Source organism: Nelumbo nucifera, chromosome 6, assembly GCF_055504915.1.
Source record: "Nelumbo nucifera cultivar China Antique chromosome 6, China Antique-T2T, whole genome shotgun sequence".
NCBI classification, from domain to species: domain Eukaryota; kingdom Viridiplantae; phylum Streptophyta; class Magnoliopsida; order Proteales; family Nelumbonaceae; genus Nelumbo; species Nelumbo nucifera.
The window spans coordinates 15364673-15391230 of NC_142654.1; the positions used below are offsets into that span (position 1 = coordinate 15364673).

A 26558-nucleotide genomic window follows, 5' to 3' on the forward strand; every position below is an offset into this window, starting at 1 on the left:
CAACCGGGTCTTGAGCAATAATGTGGCCCGTAGGCTTTGGGAGTGACTCGTAGTCTACTCTTTTTTTACTTTGCCCGTGTCGGAGAGGCGACCGGGTCTTGAGCAATAATGTGGCCTGTAGGCTTTGGGAGTGACTCGTAGTCTACTCTTTTTTTGACTTTGCCCGTGCCGGAGAGGCGACTGGGTCTTAAGTAGTAATGTGGCCTGTAGGCTTTGGGAGTGACTCGTAGTCTACTCTTTTTTGACTTTGCCCGTGCCGGAGAGGCAACCGGGTCTTAAGCACTAATGTGGCCCATAGGCTTTGCCTGTGAGGTGTCGAGCTATGATTGTGCTGCATCAGCTTCGTAATGCCGGTCACCACTCCTACAAGAAGCTACTAGGAGCTCGACCTTCGGGGGCAGCACTACTAACTTTAGGTTGCCAGCTCACACGGGAGCCTTGGAAGGCTCGACCGGTAAGGGCGCCTATGTAGTCTGTTGGCCGCCAACTCCTATGGAAGCCACGAAGAGCTCATCTTTGTAGGAGGGACCTTGCGGAGGGGACTGATGAGGCATTATCTGAATTGAAGGTAAGGTTGGTAGAGCTACTTAGTCTGTTAGCTCCCTGCATAGTCTTTGAGTTCATAAAAAATGTAAACTATAAAGCGATAGCTTCAATTTTTAAAAAGTGAGGACTTAGCTTTGGTAAGATGAGAACTTAGCTTTTGTAGGATGAGAACTTAGCTTTTTGTAGCGTGTTCTCACAGACAGTGCCAATTGATGTAACCGTTTTTTATCACGTACCATTTTTTGTGATGTATAATTTTTTTGGCTAAGTACCTCGTTATTTGACCCAGTGGTGACGTGCCTTGGTGATGAGCTACTTGGTGGCGAACTCCCTGATGGAGAACTGCCTGATGGCGAGCTCTCTGGTGGCGAACTACTTGGTGGTGAGCTCCCTGGTGGCGAACTACCTAGTGGCGAACTCCTTGGTGGAGAACTGCCTGGTGGCGAGCTCCCTGGCGGCGAACTGCTTGGTGGTGAGCTCCCTGGGGGCGAGCTCCCTGGTGGCGAACTGCCTAGTGGCGAGCTGCCTGGTGGCGAATTGCTTGGTGGCGAGCTGCCTGGTGGCGAACTGCCTGGTGGTGAACTCCCTGGTGGACTCGTCATTTGACTTGCTCCTAGGCGGCCTACAACTCAGAGGATGGTGGAGCTCCCTGGTGCAGCGCAACCTGACTACCCTCCGCGTGAGGTGATTTCCTCTCCTTTGTAGGTGGCGGGAGCTGAGGGACCTGCGAGAACTGAATCAGAGGACCCGGGGGTATTTTCCCAGCGGGGACTCTCCGATGCATAAGTTAGCATTCTGATTACAGAGAGCTTGGAGAGAAATGAGAGAGCTAGAGAGCAGGGGTTCCATCATTTTCTCCCTCTTTTGGCTTTGGGGGTCGGAGTCCTTATATAGTGGTGTGCTCGCGGGTTAGGTGGGTGAAAAGCCTTCAAACGGTAAGACTCGTCATATCCCGTCAGAACCGGGGTACGGTGATGAACTCCTCGAGGTTGTCAGGCTGGCGCTTGTGTCAGGCGGCCAGGTCGGCGCCTGGGCCAGGTTGTCAGGTCGGCGCCTGTGTCAGTCGGCGGATCGGTGTCTGGGCCAGGTTGTTAGGTCGGCGGGTCGGTATCCAGACCAGGTTGCCAGGTCGGCACCTGTGTCATTCGGCGAGTCGGTGTCTGGGCCAGGTTGTCAGGCAGGAGATCTTCCTGCAATACGTCAAACTACTATTCTGTACCGAGCTACCCTACAAGTGGCGAGAAGCCCGGGGGAGCTATGCCGAGCTGCCTGGCTCCTTGGTGGCGAGCTCCTTGGAGAGCTGCCTAGCTCCTTGGCGAGCTCTTTGGTGAGCTACTGCGCTCCTTGGCGAGCTCCTTGGTGAGCTACCGAGCTCACGGGGTATGCCGTTAATGGTTCTCGGTGGGCGTATTATAGGTTGCCAGGTTGGCTAGGTTGGATCATGTGCTAGGCTGATCCGGCCAGGTTACGCAGGCCGTGCCAGGTCACGCGCAGGCCACGCCAAGTCGCGCGCAGGCCGCGCGGTCCGTGCCAGGTCGCGTGCAGGTCGCGCCAGGCCAGCCAGACCGGTGCCCGGGTGGGACACCAACTTGGTAAGTTGTTTGCCTGGGTGTTTGCTTAGTTGTCATGAGGTGCCACGTGTCGCAATTTCACTGGAGGGCCAAATCTGCCCTCATCAGTTCTCAATGCACAACTGCAATGTGCTATGTGGTTGGTGTGAGGAGCACTCTGAAGAGTAGATCCACTGGTCTTGTACACATAAGAGTAAATGAAATCAACACCAAAATCCTGGGTTCCTGACTACCTGTTACATAGTGATTGGTTAGTGTAGGAGTTTAGGAAAACCAATTTGGAGTTCAAATCAGCTCCCCACAATGTCCTACAACACATCCCTGTCTCCCGATGATAATGTCATCATTGGGAGATATTACCAATACACGTCGGAGATGTGCTGTGAGACGTTGTGGGGAGCTGATTTGATTGCATAAGGATCCAGCTTCAATGAATTCTCCTGTCTCTGTCCTTCACAGAAAAATTCCTATTACTCTCAACACAAAACAAAAGTTCTACTTATAAGAGGAATATGGGGAATGCTTTTCAATTTAAATGAATGAGTGGGTGAGCCGACTGGATCCCATGTCTCCGCTACAGGCTACAGTCAGCAGGTCATACCAACTGGCACTTGGTACCTTGCAATATACGTATAAAATATTGCTGAGTTTGGAAAGAGTATAAATGCAAATATGTAGAGTGCAAAACCTTATACTTTGTATTATTTTGTATGTATTTATGTTGTACATATTTGCATTTGTATTCTTATCAAACTGAACCTTATATACATTTAGCAATAATATTTGTACATATTTTCAATCTATTTTATTTGCCATAAAGCCCAATAAAACATGAATATATAAAAAATTCAAAAATATATACTCTCAGACCTGACCAACTTGCCCAGACCTAAACGTAGTCTGAATTAGGTCTGGGTTGATAGACTTGATTTTGACCTAGGGTTGGGCCAAGCCCAAACTTGATGTTTGAGTCCTAGGGTTGAGCTTGGGTTGACCCTCAACCGGACCCAATCTGCTTGAGTTGCATCCCAGCGTTGGGGTGAGAGTTGCAGTTGTAGAAGAGGAGGGGAGAATGGGATAGTTAAGTCATAACCAAATCATAAATGTTCTGCTGACAAGTGACAACAAATGTAGCTACACGATGGAAATTGCCCTTAATCATAGCATTAGTCCTATCATTTTGTTTTGCTGCTTAGGCTGTGTTTGGTTGCAGTGCAAATAAATTTGCACTGGTGTAAAATTATGATGGTTCAAATTATTTGAGTGTAAATTTTGATTTTTTTTTAAATTTTACTATATATTTTGTTTGATTACAATACAAATGACTGGAACAAAATAAAATAAAACCCAAAATAAAATTAAATCAGAATTTGCATTCCCATACATTTGTATTAGTGCAAATAAGATTGCATTGCATCCAAACATAGCCTTGGCATTTAGGATTACAGCGGTTAAACAAAACTTTGGGCTGTTATATAACTAGCATCTACTAGGTGGCTATGACAAGCCAATATTGATTAATGGCTGGGTCATGCATCCGGCTCAAGCGGGGTGCAAACATTAGTGTCTCTAGCTATAAAATTTCACTCACTATGCCATATATAAATCTAAATTCTACTCTACTGATAAAGTAATATCATTGTTTTTCTTCACCAGAACTACTAAATTCATAAAGTAGTTTTTCCTTTTGGTTCATCATCATCTAAGCCTTACCACAACTATATGGAGTTGGCAACATGAATTCTGTTTTATTTAGGCCATGTTTGGGAGTACTTATTTGGGCCATTAAGCACTTATATTTGGAAAATAAGTCAAAATAAGTGCTTATTTAAAAAATAAGTTATTTTTTAAGTCCAAATTTTCAGCTTTTTTAAGTGCTTATACAATTTATTCAATTTTTTTCTTCCGAAATTATCCCTACTTGAATTTTAAAATACCACTTAAAAAATTATCCCTAATTGAATTTTATAAAAGTACTTTTATGAAAGTATTTTTACAAAAGCACTTTTATAAAAGTATTTTTATGTAAGCACTTTTGTAAAAGTACTTTTACGAAATTACTTTTATGAAAGACTTATATGAAGGCACTTTATAAAAGCACTTTCATAGAAGTACTTTTGTAAAAGTGCTTTTGTAAAAATGCTTTCATAAAAGTATTTTCTTAAAAGTGCTTTCAAAGAGTATATTTAAGTGTTTATTAGAGAAAAAGACTACCAAACACTTAAATAAGCTTTTGTAAAAATGCTTTCATAAAAGTACTTTCTTGAAAGAAGATGAAGGACAAAATAGTCACAAATGCTTATTTAAGTGTTTATTAGAGAAAAATACTATCAAACGCCCAATATAAAATAAGTACTTATTTTAAAAAAATAAGTGCTTGAATAAGCACTTATTTTTAACTTAAGCACTCCCACACATGGCCTTAGTGCAATATCTATTGTTAAATTATTAACACTTAAATTATTTCTCAATACTTCAACCTATGTCATTTTTTATTTGCCCCTAGCCCTTCTTGCACCATAAACTTGCAATAGATCAATTTTTCTTATAGGTGTTGTAGATTGTCTTCTTCGATGTGATCAAATGATCTTAGTCCACTTTTCCTTATTTCATTTTTTTTTTGGGTTAATTTCTTTTAGATGACATTGTATTGATCAATAATATTAATGAAGGATTAAATGTAAAATTAAGTTTATGGACAAATACCTTAAAAACAAAAGGTTTTAAATAAGTATGAGATTTTATGAGTAAAAATAAGTACAAGATTGAAGGCTAAGCCATATGGTGCAAATGTAGAAGAAGCAAGGAAGGAATTCATGGGGAAACAAACCAATCTTTTAATTCCTATGCTAACATCTCTCTCTTATTTCTTCTTCTAAATGATCCATCTTTTTGTCGTTTTTCATAATAGCAGAATTCATCTCTTTCTTTCTAATGTCCTATTCTTCATTCAATGTACAATAAGTTGTGTACTTTCTTTTCTACCTACAACCCTTTCTTTACCATGAAAAGCCTACCACTAGATCTTAAATTATTAAGGCTGCATATGGCATTCCTTATTTTAAGGAATTATATCCTTTTTGCAATTAAAAACTCAGTGTTCAAAGGAGATAAATATAATCCTTAAAATAATGAATGCCAAATGCAACCTAAGAGACTCCTACTCCATTTTACATCAAGATAACTCAATGTGATCTTTTTCATTACCTTAGTTCAATAATTAATAACATGGGAAATATTGAAGAGGATGTCACTAGAGTAGGATGGGAAAAAGAAGGGCTGTATTTGGAGTCCTATGTGATGGATGAATACCATTGAACTTAAAAGGAAAATTCTATAAAAACAATTGTAGGACCAGAAATGTTATCATAGTGTTGAATAATTAAAATGCGATTTGTTCAAAAATGGGTGTGACAGAAATGCATATACTGAGATCAATGAATAAAAAAAATAGAAAGGATAAGGTAAAAAACAAAGTCATTTGAAAAAAACTAGTAATAGCTCCAAAGGTGATAAAACGAGAGAAAGTAGAGACCAAGATGGTTTGTTCATGTGCATAAAAAGCCATCTAAGTATTAGGAAGAAGAAGTGATCTCTTGCAAGTTAAGACTAAACAGAAATGCCAATATATGATTTATGTGGCTTGTTTGGCCACATATAGTTGGGATAAGGCTTAAATAATGTGCTAATGATGATGAACAAAAAAATGTATTTAACAAACAGAAATGTCGACATAGGATTTATGTAGCCAACCAATCCAATCCATATAGTTGGAATAAGGCCAAGGTTTAAAATATCGATATGCCCGATACGCCGGTAGGGGCATATCTGGCGAATCGATACTGCTTTTTGGTGTGTTTTTTTTTTTTCACATCCAATTCAGGGGGCTGGTGTAGGGCTCTTCCACCCCCTAAACCAGTCAAACCCCCGATACACCCACTATAGGGGCATATCGGAGGGGTCTTGGAATGATACATATTGACCTATACGGGCCAATACTTCGAACCTTGGATAAGGCTTGGATGATAATGCTAATGATAATGAACCAAACAAACACATTTAACAATGATAGTCCACCAATAACCAAATTAATTAATGAATAAAGATAGTTCAAACTTTTACAAGAATGACACATTTTTCCATCACTCCTAAGACCAATCAATTGTTTAGGTTTTGAAGGTCACTCTTATTTAGAGCAGAAATGGAAACAGCTCAGGTATCAATAATTAGGGCGGTGCAGGTTTGGTATTGAAGTGGTATTTCCAAAGGCATTTCTACTATGTTAGCACCATATAGGTCTCTTTTTCTTGTTGGATTGAGTATTTTCAAGTTTCAAGCAACACTAAATGCCTAGATTTATGTGAAAACAACTCTGGAATTTTATGAGAACAACTTTTGATGTTTTTACAATGGAAACAATGTTTTTAGCTTTTTGCCCATGTGGCACCTAATCAACACCCAATAACAGTATAAAATATAGGGATTATAGTTGATAAGGGCAACTTTTGTATCCTAATATCAATAAAAATAATCATTTTAATATAATTTCTAAAATACGTTGACTTTTTAAAAAATATATCAAATAAGGGCAAAAACACTATTTATCTTCTTCCTCCAAACAAACTAGTGGTGAGTCGCCTAAACCCAAAAGATTTTCGACGACACAAAGCACCCAGTGGTTGGCATCATTGAACAGTGGCCCACAACTCACCACTAAGCACCCGCGACTCGGAGGTGCTTAGTTGCCTGAACCTAGAGGATTTTTGATGCCCCATCTCTCTTGAGATTATAATTGACCCTATAACCGAATCAACCAGGCAGACCTACGATCTCTCATCGATTCAAAAGTTGCTCAGGGCCGAACACAACACCTATCCCAAAACATGGGAGAAGCTAACAAATACAGAGTTAGTCCCCAACACGACTCTCAGAAAAAGCCTCATCTCTCTTCCCCTCCTACCGCCTCCACATGAAGCCATTTTTCTTCTAGAGGAAAAATGATTCAAAGAAACTCCACATCAACAGATTGGTGGTAGTCATTGGTGTAGTAGAGGCATGTCGTCAGATTGGTGTTGCCGGAGGTGGACAGAGGTGGCGGTGGCAGCATTGGTGGATGATGGTCATTGAAATTCGCAGGGGCAGAAGTGGTTTGGAGGAGGAGGAAGATGAATAGTGTTTTACCCTTATTTGATATATTTTTTAAAAAGTTAACCTATTTTAGAAATTATATTAAAAGTATTGTTTTTATTGATATTAGGGCCCAAAAGTTGCTCTTATGAGATATAATCCCTAAAATATACTTGAAAACCTGAAATTAATTTCCCCATTCCAAGGCATGCCAATTAAGGGTGCTCATGAAAAACTAAAATTTTGAAACTGAAAAACCAAAGTTGAATTGAATAAACCAAATTGATGGTTTGATTTTTTGAAAAGAAAATTAGTTTTCAGTTTGGTTTCAGTTAACCTAATAAAAAAACAACGGTTAACTAAACTGACCGGTATATATAGTATGTAGGGAAAAAGAATTTAGCCTCCCTTGAAGTTGCAGTTAAATACTTACAAGAGAGGACTAAAACCTCCCTTGGAAGAATAATATGTCGTTATGTTTTAACAAAATTAGGCTCCGTTTGACGCATCTTTTTGTGTGGTCTATCGGTTATTTTCAAGCCTGTCGGGCCGTGATTCGATCTTTTCCCATTAGTTTGTGGCAGATCTAACCATCAAAAGCTGATGCATCGAAAAGACGCGAGAAGCCCAAATCGGGCGATTTTTGGGAAGCTCCAAAATGGAGTTTTTGCATTTTTTTTATATTCGTCTTCGCGTGGAAAGACGCACCTTAACCAAATGGGCTTTAGGCTACTCAGATCTTAATGCAAAATCTTAATGTGTCTTTTGATTGTCAAATCTACTAGAAGAATTTCCCAAAAAGACTTGCCAAACACTCCCTTAGTAAAAAGACAATTTTGCCTTTTCAACACCCTTCAAATTTTCAAAGAGAGCCACTGATATTGGATCAAATTCATCATTCATGTGTAGTTGCTGCCACTTGGGAAAACCAAACCTTTTTGCCCTTCACCCAATCTACTACCTATTGGTAGTAGCACAAAAACAAAGTCAGTTTGAGTGTAAGCATTCCATCTCCGATCCGAAGAAGAAAAAGAAATCCCAAAGAAGAAAAAACAACCCAGAAAAAAAAAAAAACAATTGCATCTACTGCTACATAAAAAGGCAAGAATGTAAGCAAACCATTAATACCCCAATCAAAAAGAAAATTAAGTACCTGAGTATTAGGAAAATCTAGCATTAGTTCTTACCGTATTTTCCATAAAAACTCCCAAAACCTCAGTTTAGATTAAATAGGGATGCTAGGTAACCCCAATTACAAAAAAATGCGAATGAAAATTTATCTTATGTTATATCTTTAGCAGAGAAGGCAAATTAAAGAGAAACAAAATATGGAGATAAGTATCTCAAAAAGAAGAAACTCACAAAGCAAAACCAATATAACTTGAAGGGGCAACTTTAGGTTCCTATAAAAATTTCACTAGGCCATGACGTCAATATGCAAACAGTTATTTAGACTCAATTTAGAAGGAGTACAAATACAAATATGTATAATGTTTATAAATCTGTGTATTTTGTATTTTGTATATGTTTACGCTTCACATATTTGTATTTGTACTATTTCAAAACTAAGCCTGCCTTACAGATGGCTAAAAGAGGGGAGGTGCTTGATGACATCACCTGATAGGGGAAGTCATAGTCTATATCTCTAGATTAGAAATATGCATTTAAGTCATACCAATTATATATTATAAATTACAAATGTTTACTTTCAAACTCTTTTCCCACCTAAGGCTGAAAGTTTCAACATATGCATTTAAGTCCCCATATCACTTGGAGTCTACACTTCAAAGACTATCATACCACTTCGAAGATAGTCATACCTAAACAGTCTAAAACTAAAAACGACCATAGCTATTTGGTGAAAAAATAACCTAGCTATTTATTCGTCATTTACTACCCATATTTCTAATTTCTCTTGTTTCTACTATAGGAATGAATTGGTAATTTGTCTTGTCCTCTACCACACAAACTCGCTTAGAAGACTTGGGAAATTGATCTGACGACCAAAGGAGTGAAGAAGCCCCATACGTTCAATAGTAAATATAAATATGAGGTTTTGGAGCAACGTTGTTATAACAATAGACTGTGGAGGCTTAATAGGATTCTTTGAAGATACTAACATGTACTTCATTCACAAGAGAGTTATAGTCAAGGTGTTTGGTTTCGTTTATGTTTATTCAATAAATGTTTATTGTCGGTGCCACATAGGTGCCATCTCAGCATTTTCTCTCTCTCTCTTATTCTTTTGCATGCATCGAAAATGTAAAAAGTGAATTTTGGTTTTTGTGCATGCCAACCATTTGTGGAAGTTATTTTTTAAAGCTTCCACAAATGGCCAGACATTTATTCACTGTTACAATGATGTGACGCCTAGTTGTCATAAACGGTTGCAATTATTGCATTTCTCGGTTTTACCAAAAAATAAATTACAAATGTTTATTCAATAAACATAAGCGGAACCAAACACATACGGTATGTGTTTGGAATCGTGGGCTTTTATTTACTAAACATTTATATTTGATTTGTTTGCAAAATTGAGAAAAACAATAATGAATTCGTTTATTGATACTTAGGTGCCACCAGGTGGCATTATGCACCATATCAGCAAAACAGTGAATAAGTGCCTACCTGTTAGGGGAAGCGCTAAAATGAAATTTCCCCCAATGATAGGCACACACACAAGTCAAGGCTTGCTTTTGCAAGCCTCTATGCGTATAGATCCACATAGTAGGGGAAATGTTGAAATGACACCTATGTGGCAACATTTTGATAAATGCCTACTATAAAATATCCACAGGATAAAGTACATGCATAGTTATGACCAAGATAAGTGACTTTTTATTCTTCTTTTTCTTCTTTCTCTTCACATCTCTCTAACTCTTAGAAAGCCGAAAACCAAAGAATTAAACTAGTCAAAAGCCAAAAGCAATCAAAATTAACTGATTAATACAGTTCGATTTTGGTTAAGAGAATTTCAAAAACCAATAGTGCTGAGTCAATTTAAAAAAGAACTCACAATTTGGTTGAGCACCGCTGGATTGCCCATTATTTGAGAAAACGGCAATGCTTCCAAACATTGAGTTCAAATCTGCCCCCATAGAATGCACCCTAAAAATGCCTTACATCACATTCCAATTGTATATTTGGAATATCTCCTAATGGAGATCACATCTCTGCTCCACAAGGTCCCACAACACATTCCTGTATTGTGAACATCTCCTGATTATATATGGAGATGTGAATTCCACCTAATGATAAATACGAATATGGGAGATGTTCTTAATAAACACTGAGATGTGCATGCGATGAGTTTTTGTGATGGGATTCGGTCAGTGCAAAAGTCAATTAGAACAATCATCATAGCCTTGCATTGGGAATATAGTACGGAGATGTTTCCGATGCAAGGCTGTACAGGCTATTCGAATAGTGTTCGAACGGGCCTTCACTGACTGAAGCCGACCTCGGAGTTTTTGGAGCGCATCCTGTGGGGGCAGATGTGAACTAACCAATCATCACCTAGATTAAATAAGAGGGAGAGGAAGAGAGCGTGGAAAGATGAAAGGTTTCTTCTTAGCGATTTCATTGATTGCGTCGCTGTTCATTCGTCTCTCTACTTCGTCAGAATCGTCGCTTTATCGCAGTTTGCAGACCAGCGTTTTATTCCCTCTTTACTTGGATAGTTGGGACGACCGACGAGCTCCCTTTATTTGCGCATTGACCATTTAATCCCTTTCTATTTCAGACAATCCCCATGTTGCCCTTAAAAAGTTCTAAGAAAACCAGTTGATAACCGTTATAATCAATGAATCTATGCTATCCCAAAAAAGCACCGAGAGAGAGAGAGAGAGATTAGCGGAACTAACGGAAGTTAAAGACGTTGATGGTTTGTTGACGGGCTTTGACTGAACCACCAGCGCTGGAATCAGTTCATGCGCGGGGGTAATTTGAAAAGGGGAAGAAGACTTCTAAACAACTGTACTGCTTCTGCTTGTACCTTCTCTGTTTTCACTCTAGGGTTTCTCTAGAGCTTCCAATTCCAAACGGTAGTGGGACACAGGGTCTCGTAGTTGATCTGTTGGACACTAATTATGTGGCGGTCTTTTTGGAGATCTATCGATCGCTTCTCCGTTCAACACTTCAAGTACGTTTAAAGCGAATGAATGCATGAATCTTTCGGATCTCAGTTATTGTTGCTTCTTTTATGAAATTGCAAATAACCTAGTTGCGTAAAACTCGCAATTGATGTTCATTTTGTTTTTGGGCAAAACTTTTCTTGGATCTAGTTGATTATTGGGAAACTGAGACTGCTTCGTTTGATTGGATCTAGTTGATTCTATGAAATATATAAATGCAAATACAATGCGTAGTTAATTAAACTTGGTACTCTGTGCTTCTTCATTCATGCATTACTTTTGGGTTTGAGAAAGTTTCTATGCCTACAATGCCTGCCCATTTTAAGGTACTTGAGTTTCGCTTAATTAATCCTACGTCCACTGCATTATATACTTAGATTGATGAATTAATTCTACTTTTGCATCAATTGTTTCAATGGAAAATAGTTTAACGTGGATAACATGTTAAATTATGTGGATATTAAGGGATATTGGGATACCCGAATCAAAACATGGTTTCCACCTGACAAGGAAGTTCTCCATAGGCATGAATCTCAAGGAGAATCCAATAGCAAAGACCTCAATGAACTTTTCATAAGGGCATTTTGTAACATTACATGACTAGACTAGGCTTGTTGATGCAATGCAGTAATATTAGCTCACATAGGGATCCAAGATAATGGGATGTTCAATTTGGAAATAGGATAGGCTTCTACTTACAATAATCTTTCTGTGAAGACCTTTGGTTGACAAATGTTACTTGAGTAGTTAGGTTCCCTTCAGCTTCCAGCCTATCAAATGGAGTTGAAGGAACTCATTGAGGCTGGGCTCCTAGCTCTCCCAATATGACAATCTTTTGTACCAATCCCCTATATATATATAAAGGAAAGCCCTCCAACTAGAGAGCTTCTCCTTCAGACACATGGCATTCTATTTTTTTTTTAAGAGAAAAACAATATCCAAGAAATAGGTACTTTCCACTCTCAAATAGAAGCTTTTTTGCTCAGACACGTATCTATCCACTCTCATAAAAAGTGAGAGTAGTTAACTCTGCTTTCAGAAAAAGTGCCAACTATATACATGTGGCTATCCATCAAAAAACACACTTCAAAAGATGTGGAACTCATATTAGTTTTTCTAATTCAAGTGGAGAAATTGGATGAAGGTCTGCTACTCAAGTGGAGAAACACTTCAAAAGGTCTGCTATCCATCCAAGTGGAGAAATTAGATGAAGGTCTGCTACTCAACTCCTAGATTCTCAGTGCTAGTAAATGGGACAGCTAAAGGATATTTTAGGAGTTCTAGAGGTTTGAGGCAAGGGGACCCATTGTCTCCTCTTCTTTTTTTAATAGTAATGGAAGGTTTGAATAAGGTGGTAGATAAAGCTGTGGAGAGGGAGCTGCTGGAAGGCTTTCAGGTGAATCCCAATGGAACTGCCATTCCAATTCTACAATATGCTGATGACACTATTTTCTTTTGCAAGGCCTCAGAAGAGAAAGTTCTGAATTTGAAGTATATTCTTTACTGGTTTGAGATTATTTCAGGTTTGAAAGTAAACCTTGCAAAAAGTGAGATAATAGCTGTTGGTGATGTTGCTAACATTCAGGGTATGGCAGACTTGTTAGGCTTCGAGGTTGGTCAACTGCCATCAAATTATTTAGGGTTGTCTTTGGGAGCTAAATGCAATTCAAAAACCATTTGGAACCCAATATTGGAAAGAATGGGTCAGAAATTGGCCACTTGGAAAGCAAGGTATCTCTCCAAAGGAGGAAAAGTAGCTCTCATCAAGAGTGCCCTAGCAAGCTTACCAATGTACTTCATGACCCTATTTCCTATCCCTTCAGAAGTGGCAGAGGTGTTAGAAAGAAAGATGAGAGACTTTTTGTGGGTGGGGTGGAAGGATTCTCACAAATATCATCTTGTTAACTGGGGGCAGATTTGTAAACCTCTATCTCAAGGGGGGTTGGGGTTAAGGAGATTAAAATCTTTCAATCTGGCTCTTCTAGGAAGTTGGCTTTGGAGGTTTGCTAATGAACCTGATAACCCATGGAGAGTAGTCATAGCAGAAAAATATGGGCTGGATGAAAGGGGCTGGGGAAGCGGTCCACCCATGTCTACCTTTGGCTGCAGTCTATGGAAAGGTATAAGCAAAGCTTCTGACCTGTTCAGAAGGGAAGTCAGATTAAGGATTAAGTTCTGGTTGGATGCCTGGACAGGGGAGAACTCCCTAAAGGAGATGTTTCCTACACTGTTTAATGTGGCTGAAGATAAAGAAGCAGTGGTAGCAGATTCATTTGTGTTAAGGGAGAATGCCGTTTGCTGGGCCCCTACCTTTAGAAGGGACTTCAATGATTGGGAAATTCAGCAGGTGGGGAATCTCTTGGTGTTGCTTCAGTCCCAGGTGCTGAATTTACAACCTGAGGATGCTCTAGTATGGAAGGGGAGCAAAAGTGGGGAGTTCTCAGTTAAATCCTTCTACAATGCCGTAAGGGGAGGTTTTGAAACACCCTTCCCAATCCGGGCCATTTGGGGCACAATTCTCCCTCTAAAGTAAAATTTTTTGCATGGGGGGGCAGCCTTGGAGAAATTTCTAACCAAAGAGATGCTGGCAAGAAAAGGTTTTAATTGCAGTGGCCTGAGGTGCAGCCTCTGTGGTTGGGAAACAGAATCAGTAAATTATCTGTTTTTATACTGCACTTTTGCCTCAGAGATCTGGAGCCATTTCTTAAGAAGTCTGAAGGTAAGTTGGTGTATGCCAGCCTCAGTTAAAGCCTGTATGGAGGTTTGGCAGATCCGAGGGATGACTAAGAAAGGAAAATTTTGCTGGTCTTCCATTCCCTTAGCAATAATGTGGGCAGTGTGGTTAGAAAGAAATAGTAGGGTCTTTGATCTTAAATCCTCTACTGCAGCTGAAGTCATCAATTTGGCTGTAGGTTTAGTTAGGAGTTGGTTATCTATACTTACTGAACTTAAAGGGGATATTTCTGACTGTAATATTTTGAGGGTGGACTTTTTTTGAGGTCCTTCTGTTTTGATGTGTACAGCTTCTCATTGTACAAAGGACCTTTATATCAATACAATGATACTTTACCTTTGCTCAACAAAAAAAAAAAAAAAAACAGTGATAGAAAGAAAGAGAAAAAAGTGTTTCTTGGAGAGAAGAGAAGAGGAGAAAGAGAAGAAGAGACGGGAGAATCCAATAATGATCTGGCTGCCCCACTCATTTATCTTATATACCCACAAACTAAAAGAGATTACAATGACTAATATACCCTTAATTGGGTGGTTTCTGCTAATAACATAAAAACAGTCGTTAAAAGTAAACATAAACTAATGGGCCTTGGGCCCATTAACAGTAACTAGTGATGCTGCATAAAAAGGAACAAAAACCTGCTGAGTATCTCAACAAAAGGTGTGATGATTTAACCCCATTTGAAAATCATAATGCCCTCATTGATTTGTTGGAGGATGATCTGAAGTTGGATGTGGTGACAATTTCACTCCAAACAAAAGCTGGTTTGCTCTTGATTTCAAAATGGAGCCCATGCTCTAAAGGAAAAGATTTGTTAATTTTGAAAAAAGTAATAGTGAGAATTCTGGGCTTGCCGTTTCATCTGTGGAGGTGAGATTGCTTTGACTCAATTGCTGCCACTTGTGGAAGCTGTTTATCAGGCTGGTTCTTACAAGAGTTACAAGACCTAAAGGTATCTCTAGAAATATCAAACTTTTCTTTGATGGAAGTTGGTTTTCAGTGTGGCTTGTGACATTCATGGAAGCTAGGTTGTGGAGGGAAGGTCACAGGGAGGAAGACGAAAGGTTGGAATTCGAAGTGCTATGTGGTAGGCAATGGTTGGTGGATTCAATTGAAAATAGACTCCCCGTGGAGATGGAAGGTCAAGGCTTTGAGTTAACAAAATAGGAGTGTGCAATCCCATTAAATGAACTTAAATACAGGGAACAAGAAGAGACATAGGGTAGGGCTTCGGTACAAATGTTAGAGAGAAATAGTCTCGTACTTGTGGCTTCAAAGGTTGGGAAAAGACAAGGATTGAAGATGAGAGGTTGGGGGCTTCTGAACCCAAGCATATGAACCGGGTTTATCGGACAGGCCAAACCAGCACATGTGACATTTGAAGTTGTCACATGCAAGATATTTTGGGGAAGGAGAACCTTTGGGCCCAGGTTGATTCTGGGCTAGGGGTAGAATTCAATATAGAAGCATCAATGCCTTTGTTGAACTGTGATAAGGAGGGCGAAGAAAACAGAGGAAAAGGTAGGGCTATAAGGAAGATTACAGAGCTGTCTTCACCAAACTCGGGGGGTTTTGTTTGGTGTAGACTGAAATTTGTGGGAAATGAGGATGCCTTGCTTGTGAAAGGAAATAGTGATGTCATTTTCTCAGAAATTAGGGAAGTCATGGAGGATGGTCAGCGAAGGGAAGGAGAAATTGCAATTGCAGAGATTCGGGGTGAAAGCAGTGTTAGATTCTTGATAATGAGGTCTCAAGGAACGCATTGATTGGCGGTTGAGAAGAGTTAACTGGGACATTAGTAGAGGTTCAAGTCGAAGGTAATAATTTTCCTCGAGTAGGAGGCGAAGAGGGAGCTGTGGAGACAGAAAATTAAGATGGGGGAGGGAGACCAATGAAGCTGATGCCAATGGAGATAAGGGTCTTGGAGGTACAAAGATGCAATGCAATGAACTCTGGGGAGATGAAGGAGACAGGTGGGTGGGGAAATAGAGGGGAAGGTTGTGAAGGGGAAGATGAAAGAAAGAACAAGTATAGAACTATGCCTTTGATGAAAGATAAAGATTTGGAGGAGGGAGAAGGCGATAAGGGGGACTCAAGTGATGAAGACATGAGGGTCAATGAGACTCATGAAGTAGCAAACTCTGCTGACTTGGAGACGGTAGTGGACAAAGAATTGGAGGTGAGTAAGATCTTGGGGTTGTTCTTTCTAGGGGCGAGGAATATGCTAGAAAGGCATTCAGAGAAGTGGAAGAATCCTAAAGCATTCAGACGAAGCTTAAAAAAAAAGATGTTCGGATGGATGGGGAGAGGGGGACCCCCTGTGTAAGTTGTTCTGATGGTAATGTGAGAAGGCTTAAGTCTGGAGTGAATCCCAACAGAGTTTACAGGACTGAGGATGCTGACCGGCTGTTCGAGAAAAATGCAGTTTTGGAGTTAGAAAGGATAGTTTCTGACCAAAAGGATGTACAGTTAATGAAAAGGCTCCTGTTGCAGCAAGAAGAGTTAGAAGACAGAATCTGCAAAAATTTTTCTTTGTTGCTGATAAAAAAAAAAGACAGAATCTGCAAATATCAGTTCTTTCAAAGGTTTTCGCCAGACTGAGAGGAGGTTTATTTGGTCTGAGACCAGTCAAAAAGGTGAAAAAAACAAAGAAGGTTATGGAGAAAAGCAATGAGGTTGCTTTCCTCAAGGACGAGGTGAATTTGCGGAAGGAATTACGGCGATTCTGTAGTAAGTTGGAAGTCAGAAGATTTCTGATTGGTTATAGGGTTGTTGTTTTGTTTAGGTGGGGTAGTGAGGCATTGGGTTGGGATCTGTAACTATATTATTGTTGCTTATGGTTCATGCAGGGGTGGGTGGCTGTGCTTTTTTTATGGTTTCTCAGGATTTGATTGAAGGGCTTTCTTTGTCCGTTTTTGGTTTCATTTTATGTTTCCAATGCCTTGGGGCCGGGTGATGATTCATCACCTTTCATGTGTTTTTTTTTTCATATTTTCTTGAATAAATTTTATTTTTTATTTATCTTAAAAAAAAAGAGGTTGAGATTCTTTTGTTGATTTGCCCATGGATGCAGATACCTGGTTAATGAGCTGCAAGAAATCAAAGTTGTGAACATGATGAACAGGGTATAACAACTAATTTTCTTTTCATTTCCTTATTTTTTTTCTCATTGGATATACTGTAAGTCATTAACAATTCTTTATTTTTTTGGTTAATTTTATTTTTTCTTTTGCAGGAGTTTGTTGTGGAATTACTAAAATCAATAGTAGAATTAGTGACATACAGTGATCAACATGACCCATCTATTTTTGAGTAATAAATAATTAGTTTATTAATTGTGGTTTCACATCCTCATCATTGTTATATCATAGCGAATGTATGATTTGCATTTTCTTTCTTTGGCAGGTCATTTATGGAATATCAAATTTTAGCAGAGTTTCTTCGCATACTAAAGATCAGTAGAAATTCAATCATTGAAGCTCCTTTGCTTCACTATCTAAGTATAATGATCCAAAACCTGGCTAGTGAACATGCAATCTGTAAGATGCCAAATGCAATTAATATCCACCTCTTCCTTTTTTGTCTTCTCTTTGTTTGGTTTGTTTCTCTCTTCTTTTTGGGCATGTTAATTTGTGTTCATGTTCTTTTCTTTGGCATTAATGTGCATTCTTCTTGACTGATCAACCTCATAATCTCACGTTATCAGTACAAAGGATTGTTTACTTGAGTAGTGGGCATGACCTTGTCTCTTTCCCTCTTTGATATTTAACAGCAATTTCATTAATATGAAAACCTATATATAAAAGTTTACATTCTGTTTTTAAAGAGGCACCTAAACCTCTCCCCAATCATGTATATTACAACTTAATCCCAGAACATATTGTTTCTCATAACTCCTTGTTTGGCTAAATTATCAGTCGAGTTAGCCAATATCTGAACCCACTGCACTATAACTGTCATGCTCCTTTTCCTCCATATAATCCTTGTACTTTCGTTTTTGTACATATAAAGAGTTTCATAATTCACCAACCATCCTATTTCCACCTTTAAATCCCCTTCTATTATTCATTTCTTTTGCTCTCTTCACACCTTCCAAGATTCCACCATAGCCATCACTTCTCCCTAGGGGTGCAAATGGATCGGATCATGATCTGATCCGATTCGATATTCTCAGATCCGGATAGCCCTGTTTCGGATTTTTGGATTGGATCGGATCGAATTCGGATCACCCTTATCCGATCTGAGAAGATTCGATCCGATATATATGTTATTTATTTATTTATATAAATATATATGCTATTTATTTGTTTATTTATAAATATATTATTATATTGCATTTTTGTAAATTTGTTATATTATTTATTTATTTTTTTATGAAAAACATGTATATATATGATGAAAATAGTTGAAAAGATACTTGTAGTTTTTGTTTTTCTTTATTTAAATTGTTATGTTTTACTTTTCTTTTAATAATTTATTATTTTTATAAAAATCTAAGCAGATTGGACCAGATCCGAAAACCCGACTTCCTCATCAGATTTGAATTCAGATCCATGTTTATCAGATCCGATTAGATCTTTGGATTGGATCGGATCTGCAAGTAGCAGTGTTGGATCGGGTTCAGATATACCCTGATTCGAATATGATCCGATCCATTTGCGTCCCTATGTTATGGGCCCGGGAATAGGATCTCGTCACGGGTTGGTCCACGGGGAAAACCTCTTGTTTTCCCTTGTTCCTCCCCTTTCTTGAAGAACTTATCTTGCCGCCCTAAACGGTGATTTGTTCAAGAGATCACCAACTCTCCTTTGTTCTCTTTCTTGACTGAAATTTTCAATATCCTCATTCAATAATGGGGTCTCCTTAAATAGGAGATTACAAGAGTCCTAATCAAAGGGAGTCTCCTTGCTGAATAGGGAGACTTCCAGTTCTATCTTGCTAAGGATAAGATAAGCTAATCCTAATCTGATAAGCTACTAACAAGATAAGATAAGAGCAATAGAATAAGATAAGAACAATAAGATAAGAACAAGCAAGATGATCTAATCTAATCTAGATAAGGCTGCTGTTGCCGAACTAGGTAGGATGAGCATCATTGAATCACTGCTGCTGCTGGCGGTGGGCCAGGTGCCTGTTGCTGCCGGCGGCGACGGTACGTCTTCCCGAGGAAGGCATCCATAACACCCTACTTCTCCCCTCAATTAGTCCCGAACTCCAATCAGCCCTGAAATTTCAACATGACTTTCTTCATTTCTCAAGTGTTCTACCTCCTTCCATTTCCTTATTATACCATTGTACTTTATTCAATGTCTTGCATTACTAATCCCCTATGGTTTACCTAATGTTTTTGAGCTGCAGACTATTGTTTCAGCAATGACTATATTAACAACATCATACTGCACCAGTACAAGTTTGATGGGGGGGATCTGGTTCCCTATTACGTATCATTTTTAAGGTTGCAATCTAATATTCTTTATCCGTTCATTGCTGTTGGTTCTGTGTAGAATCCTGTGTGAATTCCAATTGATTAGAAGATATATAAATAACTTAGTGCTGTTATGTTTTTCATTGTTTTTTGTATAACTATATGTTAAAAAAGTAGAAGAATGCTTCTCTTACTAATTTTTCTCTTGCTTATATCAGAACAGTTAGTGGAAAACTGAACAGAGATACTCTTTGCCTGCTTGTAAAGGTTCAAGAGGTAAATAAAACTTCACATGCTGGATTTCTTCTTTGATGTGGTTGATGCACTAATTTTGTCATAGGTTGATACTTATTAGGGTTTGACTATGATACCAGAAGAACTTGTAATCAATAAACCGGTATCATAAAATTGGTAACCAATCAGGTGGTATTTATTAGAATTCACCAGGGGGGTTTGATTGGTCAAAGCTCTTTTGGAGTTCTGGTATTATGTTGCCGGCAGCGTTGATTTTTCCATTATACTCGCGGGTGTACCCTTAACATTTTACCATATCTTAGTTTTTTTTTTAATGCATATGGATGAGTTCCTGAGTCCAATTTGGGGAGTAAGGCCTTTATTTTACAACTTCGTTTTATAGAATATATAAAACAATGAGCATATAGGTTGTTAAATTACTAATTTTTGTGAGAAGGTTGTTTCTACTTTTTTTATGTTAATTTGATGTTGTTTTATCTGTGTTTTTTATTCTACTTTGTATCTTTAAGGGTCTGGCCTCAAACATTTTTTTGATAGATAACAGAAATGTTTCAGTAAAATGATAAGGACAATGCTACATTTGAAGTAGAACCCAAAAGATGGTAGTTAGCCACAGCTAACCACAACACAACATACAAGTCTGTGTTTTGAAGCCATCGTTGACTTGGATGGTTGAACTGTTCGAACCGTCAACTGGCCATGATTCCGGGTCTGGTTTACCTAAAACTTGGCTTTTGACCAAAAACCAATGGACCTATGGTTTAGGCGAATTGGTTGATTCAATCTCATGCTATTCCAATACAAAGCAACTCAGCGTCAGTGGTCAGTCAAAAAAGGAGATAGCTGCAGGTTGCGGTCCAGTGTCAAGAAGGAGAGAAGGCATTGTCTAGGTTGGAGGTGGAGGGTGAGACAATGGTGCTGAATGTAGAGCAAATAGCAGTTGCAGTTGGGTAAATAGAAAATTCAAATGGCTGAAAAGAGAAAAGAGAAGACACCTCTATGCTTTGGAGCTACAGCAATGAAAAGAGAAAATTCAAATGGCTGATCAAGAACATGGAAGTTCAGTGTACTTGGGTAAAGAGAAATTCAAACTCCTTTGCTGATGGATTAGCTAGGCAAAGGGTGAATAGGGATTCTGGTTTCTGTGCTCAGTTGTAATTGTTCTTTTCCTTTTGGGTGCCTGCCCACTTTCTTGGGGAGTTAAGATACTTTAGCTCCTCTACTTTGTAAGCTTATTCCTATTTAATGAAAACTGTTGTTATTGATCAAAAAAAAAAAAAAGCAGTTGCAGTTGATGGTGATGTAGGCAGACAATTAGTGCAATGGTCTATGATGTTGGCAAATGACCGAAATCTTTTAGACAATTTGAGTTTGACTTGGGTGGATGAGATTGAGGTGCTAAGGAAAATGGGGGCGGAGTTTTAGATTGTGTGGCGAAGCATATCAAAGATATCAATCTATTTCTTGGTTTGTCATTTGACAGGCATGAACAAGATGATCATCATGCAAGCATGGTTTTGTTTCTAGTGACAAAAGGAGTTCGTCAGCAATCAGTTGGTGGAGGAAGTTTGGAGTTGGAGAGGTAATGGCTATATCTGGAAAGTGTCATAGGAGGCGTGAGATGGCATGCTTTTGATTTGGGACATAAATGTGTTTGAGGTTGTTGATTTTGTTATTTGGAAGTTTGTGGTGGTTGCTAGGTGCAAAGTTGTTTCAGATGGGAGGAGTGGACCTGCATAGGTCTGTATGGCCTGACAGTCAGTTGCCAAAAGAAGGAACTGTTGGGGTGAGAACGAATCCCTTTCCCAAAATTTTGGGGCCTCCTAGTATGCATTGGTGGGAACTTCAACGTTGTTAGATTTGCCTTGGAGAAGAAAGGTAAGAGAAGAATTATAGTTGATATGGTGGAGTTTGGGGATAGTTTGCAATTGTTAGACTTGCTAATGAAAGGTGCAGCTTAAACTTGAGCAGTTTTAGGGGTGATCCTGCTATGTCTATATTGGATAGATATTCATTGATTTCAAGTGGGTGACATGTTCCTGAACTCAGTGTAGGTGGCTCTAGCCCATCCAACCTCGGACCATTGTCTTCAGATTTAGTGTTGTTGATCTCAAGCCTGGCTCTTTTAAGAAATAGATAATGTTTTTCGAAGTTCTAGGTTTTTATTAAAAGTTAAAGGAGTGGTGGAATGAAGTCCAAGTGGCGGGGTTTGCTTGCATGAGGTTTTGGAAGAAGCCAAAACATTTGAATATTAATATCAAAGCTTGGTGCAAGGAGGAGGTGGGTTGTGTGTCTCATAGGAACAAAAACCTTGGAGTTGATTCAAAGGCTCGATGCAAAGGAGGGGGGAGGTCTTAGTGAAGTAGAGAAGAGGCAAAGAGAAATTGCAAAAGATGATCTTTTTTGTCTTGCATTGATGGAAGAAATCTAATGGCAACAGAAATCTAAGGTCCAATGGCTTAAGGAGGGTGACATATATGCTTCATTGACAAAATAGCAAGTGTGATGAGTCTAGTATTAAGGTGGGGAATCGAGGGTTTGAAGGAGAGTTGGAGGTTTCAGGCGCTGACTGTGCTGTGGTTAGCTACCACAAGGAACTATTTGCAACACATGAATACATGATTTGGTGAGGCCTAGTCTGGATGGAGTTTCGTTTTGATGCATTATCAGAGGCAGTGAGTGTGTGGACGGAATGCAAATTTGAGGAGAATGAAGTTTGGTAAATCATCAATGACCTAAATGGAGATGAAGCCCTTGGCTTGGACGGGTTTTCCTTTGGTTTTTACAAGAAATGTTGAAACTTCATTAAGGTGGGCTTGCTGAATGTGTTGCAAGAATTCTATGTTAGGCTGGGAATTCCCCAAGGCAGTCAATTCAACATTCATCTTCTTAATCCCCAAGAATTATGGGGCTTCTGATTTGAAGGAGTATAGACCCATAAGTTTAGTAGGAAGCATCTTCAAGATCATTTCAAAGGTGTTGGCTAATAGGTTGAGAGAGGTCTTGGGCAATCTCATTTCTTCATCTCAAGGAGCTTTTGTAGATGGTAACCATGCATTGGCAGGGGCTTCATGCACTAGGCTGCCCTTTTGCTGTGTGCTGGGAAGTGTAGAAGGAAAGAAATATGAGAATTTTTGAGGACAAAATGAAAAGCAATGAAGAATTAGGGGCGTTGATTAGCTCAAGGATAACTGGCTGGGTTCTACCTACTTCTTCCAGAATTTGAAGTCTTTGGTAAAGAAGACTATGCAGCTGATTTTTGGTGTACTTTGAATTTTTAACTTGGTAGATTGAGATGCTTGTTGTTTTATTTGCTATATTTCAGTTTATATGTTGTTGGGTGACTCCTTATCACATTGACATTGTACCTTGTTTTCTTTTTCAATAAGTTTTCTTCTATATTTATCTTCAAAAAAAAAAAAAAAGATTGGGAATTGGAAGAGATTACTTCTCTACTTAATCTTTTAACTACAGTGGGGATCAGCCTTGGTGCTGAGGAGACGTTGAAGTGGATTGTTTTCAACAATGGGATATTTTCAGTGAAGTCCTCCAAACTGACTGAGTTTGAACAGCCTGATGTAGAGTGGAAGTGGGTCCAAAGCTATTTTGTTCATCTAGTTTGCGGTTTTGGATGAGATATTAACAATTGACCATCTTCAGACCAAAGAGGGATGATCTATGGAACTGTTTCACCTTTTCTCTTTTAATGATTTATGGAGGAACTGGGCAACACTAGCAATCTGCTCTTCTTTAAAGGACAGGGTTTTGGATGAGATATTAACAATTGACCATCTTCAGACCAAAGAGGGATGATCTATGGAACTGTTTCACCTTTTCTCTTTTAATGATTTATGGAGGAACTGGGCAACACTAGCAATCTGCTCTTCTTTAAAGGACAGGGTTTCTACAAACTGCTTTTCTCTTTTAATGATTTATGGAGGAACTGGACAGCAGTAGCAAGCTGCTCTTCTTTAAAGGGCAGGGTTTCTACAAACTGCCCCCCCCCCCTCCGGCTTGGGAGCACCTAGGGCAACCCAGGGCCCTCTGGCTTGGGAGGAGTTCTATGAAATGAGGCTGGAGAGGTTATCCTTCTCTACTCTAGTCCATTGGGCATTGGGAATTATGTCAAAGCAGAATTGCTAGCTGCCATACAAGAAGTCCTTCTTGCAATTGAATTGGGTGTGGAGCAACTACTGATTGAAGGGGACTCTAAGATAGTAGTGGAGTGGCTAAATAATTAAGAGGAGGTCGTATGGATTTACAAGAATGAGATAAAGAAATATAAATGGCTGACAAGGAATATGTCTGTTCTAGTACAGTGGGTAGGGAGATCATCGAATGCCTTCGCTGATATTTTGGCAAAACAAGGGACAAATAGGGAAACATTGTTTTGGGCTAAATTGTAATCTTGTAATAGCACTCATGTACTCTTTTCCATAGTTCTTATGGTTTATGTGTTTTTTGGGTTCCCTTTTTTGGAGAGGCAACATCTCGTGCCTTCCCAAGGGTTTGCAATTTCTTCTTGATTTTAATGAAATGTGAAATATTATTTATCAAAAAAAAAAGGAGACAGCGGATCACCTTCTTGTCCACTGTAATTTGTCCTACACCATTTGAATGCATTTTTTTAAGCTTTTTGGTTTTCAAGTGGTTGTCCTGAAGGAATTAGGCGTGTTGGTAGCAACTTGGCCAGTAAGGCTTTGAACAAGAAGGGTAAGATCTTGTGGAATCTAGTCCTTTTTGTTGTCTGTTGGTAGATTTGGTTGGAGAGAAATAATAGGGTTTTTAACAACTCAACAAAAACAGTGGTGGAAGTTATCATTGTTGAGGTTTTAGACAAATTGTGTAGTCTATAGTGGTAGTTTTTGATTATTTATTGTTTAGATAGGAAGTGGGGACTACAACACTCTTGTTGGGTCCTTTTTGAGAAGTTATTTTAATTGTTTTATGCTGTTTTATGTGTTAGCTGCCCTATAAGGGCATATTGGTTTTTGTACTCTTTATTATTTTAGATTAGAAATAATAATGAACAGGGCGGCCAGCACTATTGCTCTCTTTTCTCTCTCAAATCCCTTCTCTTCCTTTTCTTCTTTCTTCTCTTCTTCTTCTTCAAGAAATATTCTTTTCTTTTACAGATTTTTTTTTATTTCAGCACCTTTCTACTTGGTGTCAGAGCAAGGTTAGGGTTTCTTGAAGTTTTTTCATGCAGTCCTAGATTAGCCAATTGCACGAGGAGATAAAGGGCTGATCGATCTACTTCAGATTGCCCAGTTCTTGGATTTTTTGGTGTGATATAGTCATTAGGAGGGCGATTTATGTTATGGCATCAAATCAGGAATAACTAGAGTGCGGGGAAGAGTCCTAGCCAAGTTGGACTCTTCAATTTTGATTTGATCTTGGGCGCTCAGGTATTGTTGGACTTTTCTAGGTATTCTATAGGTGAGGTTAGGTTTCTGGAATTTTTTGCGCCTTCTGGAGTGGCCGATTCACTTTTCTCTCCAATGGGAGATAGTGAGAGGAGAGAGATTTCTCTCCGAATAGGGTTTTCTTCTTCTGGAAAGGTTTGTTACCTTTGTGTGTGAGATTGATTTGATCTTGGAGGCTCTCTACCTAATTATTTTTTGCTTTTGAACTGTTTGAAGTAAAATGGAGAGTTGGAGTATTGAGTAGAAGTCCACCGATAACATGGGTTTGGGTGTTGGAGGTAGTAGTGATATTTTTGGGTCTAGAATTATTACTACAATGGAGTTCGATGGTACAAATTATCTAGAATGGGCATAATCAGCCAAGATGGCCATCGGTGCTCGTGGGAAATTACGGTACATCACTGGAGAGGAGAAGAAACCTGATACAGATCCCTCCCAGTGGGTACAGGAGAATTACATGGTGATGACCTGGCTGTGTAACTCTATGTTACCTCACATTGGTAAAAATTTTGTGGGCTAATACTGCAAAAGAGATTTGGGATGGAGTGACTGAAACCTATTCCTAGAAACAAAAGAGCCTTTCAGTTAAGGAAACAATTCTTGAGTGCCCTTAATGGGGTGGCCCACACTAAAGAAACAATAAAAAAACAAGTAACAGGCCCATAACTAAGGTCCACTATTCAAAGAACATAAACAAAAAACATGACTTGAATAAAATCAAGAAACTAAGGCCCATTCAACCCATTCTCACTACACATTCAAATAAAAAAAAGTGCAATGCACATGGGAAAAAAACAACTAAAGCTCTCTCAAGAAATAGGGAACATATTTGCACTATACATCAAATTCCTTCCCAGCCCACTTTTAGCCAAAGCATCAGCCACAACATTGAAGTTCCTAGGGATCTATCTGAAGCAGCAATGGAGGTAATCAGACAAATCAAAAGTTTCTTGCAAGAAATGGGTGATCCTCCAAGGGCCTTCACTGTTCCTTTTGGCCCACCCAATGGTGTTTCTAGGAATCTAGAATCTCCTTCCACTAGTAAAGACTTGACCTGTAGAGTTTTAGCTAATTGTAGACTCATCAAAAGAGCTTGAACCTCAGCCTCAGAGGCATCTTGGACTGAAACAGGGCCACTGAAAACCCAAGAAATAACCCCGACTTGTAAATAACTCCCCCAATTCCTGCCATCAGAGGACAGTTAAAGGCTCTTCTTAAACTGCCATCAAACCTCAGAGTGTAAGCACAATCAGGCCTTGGGGAAATGGGAAGCTGAGGGCCGAAAGTAGATGACTGAAGGATCTCTAACAAATTCCTGCTTAAGTCTCCATAGTGATAACTGGT

The 26558-nt window shown here is 39.1% G+C and overlaps 1 protein-coding gene across 3 annotated transcripts in view; it reads left to right on the top strand.

Annotated features, from left to right (window-relative positions):
• Nucleotides 1-11048: 11048 nt before the first annotated feature.
• LOC104589941 (protein TRANSPARENT TESTA 9-like) overlaps nt 11049-26558 on the top strand; it is a 55980-nt gene continuing 40470 nt past the window's right edge. For 2 of the 3 annotated variants that reach the window (XM_010248424.3, XM_088889908.1), the window contains exons 1-6: nt 11049-11385; nt 17182-17233; nt 17344-17420; nt 17514-17647; nt 19467-19563; nt 19752-19809. In XM_010248424.3, the coding sequence (XP_010246726.1) occupies nt 11333-11385; nt 17182-17233; nt 17344-17420; nt 17514-17647; nt 19467-19563; nt 19752-19809 (471 nt within the window). In that variant the 5' untranslated portion in view covers nt 11049-11332. Of the gene's footprint in view, nt 11386-17181; nt 17234-17343; nt 17421-17513; nt 17648-19466; nt 19564-19751; nt 19810-26558 lie in introns of those variants that run through there. The other variant, XM_088889909.1, reaches the window with a different exon arrangement.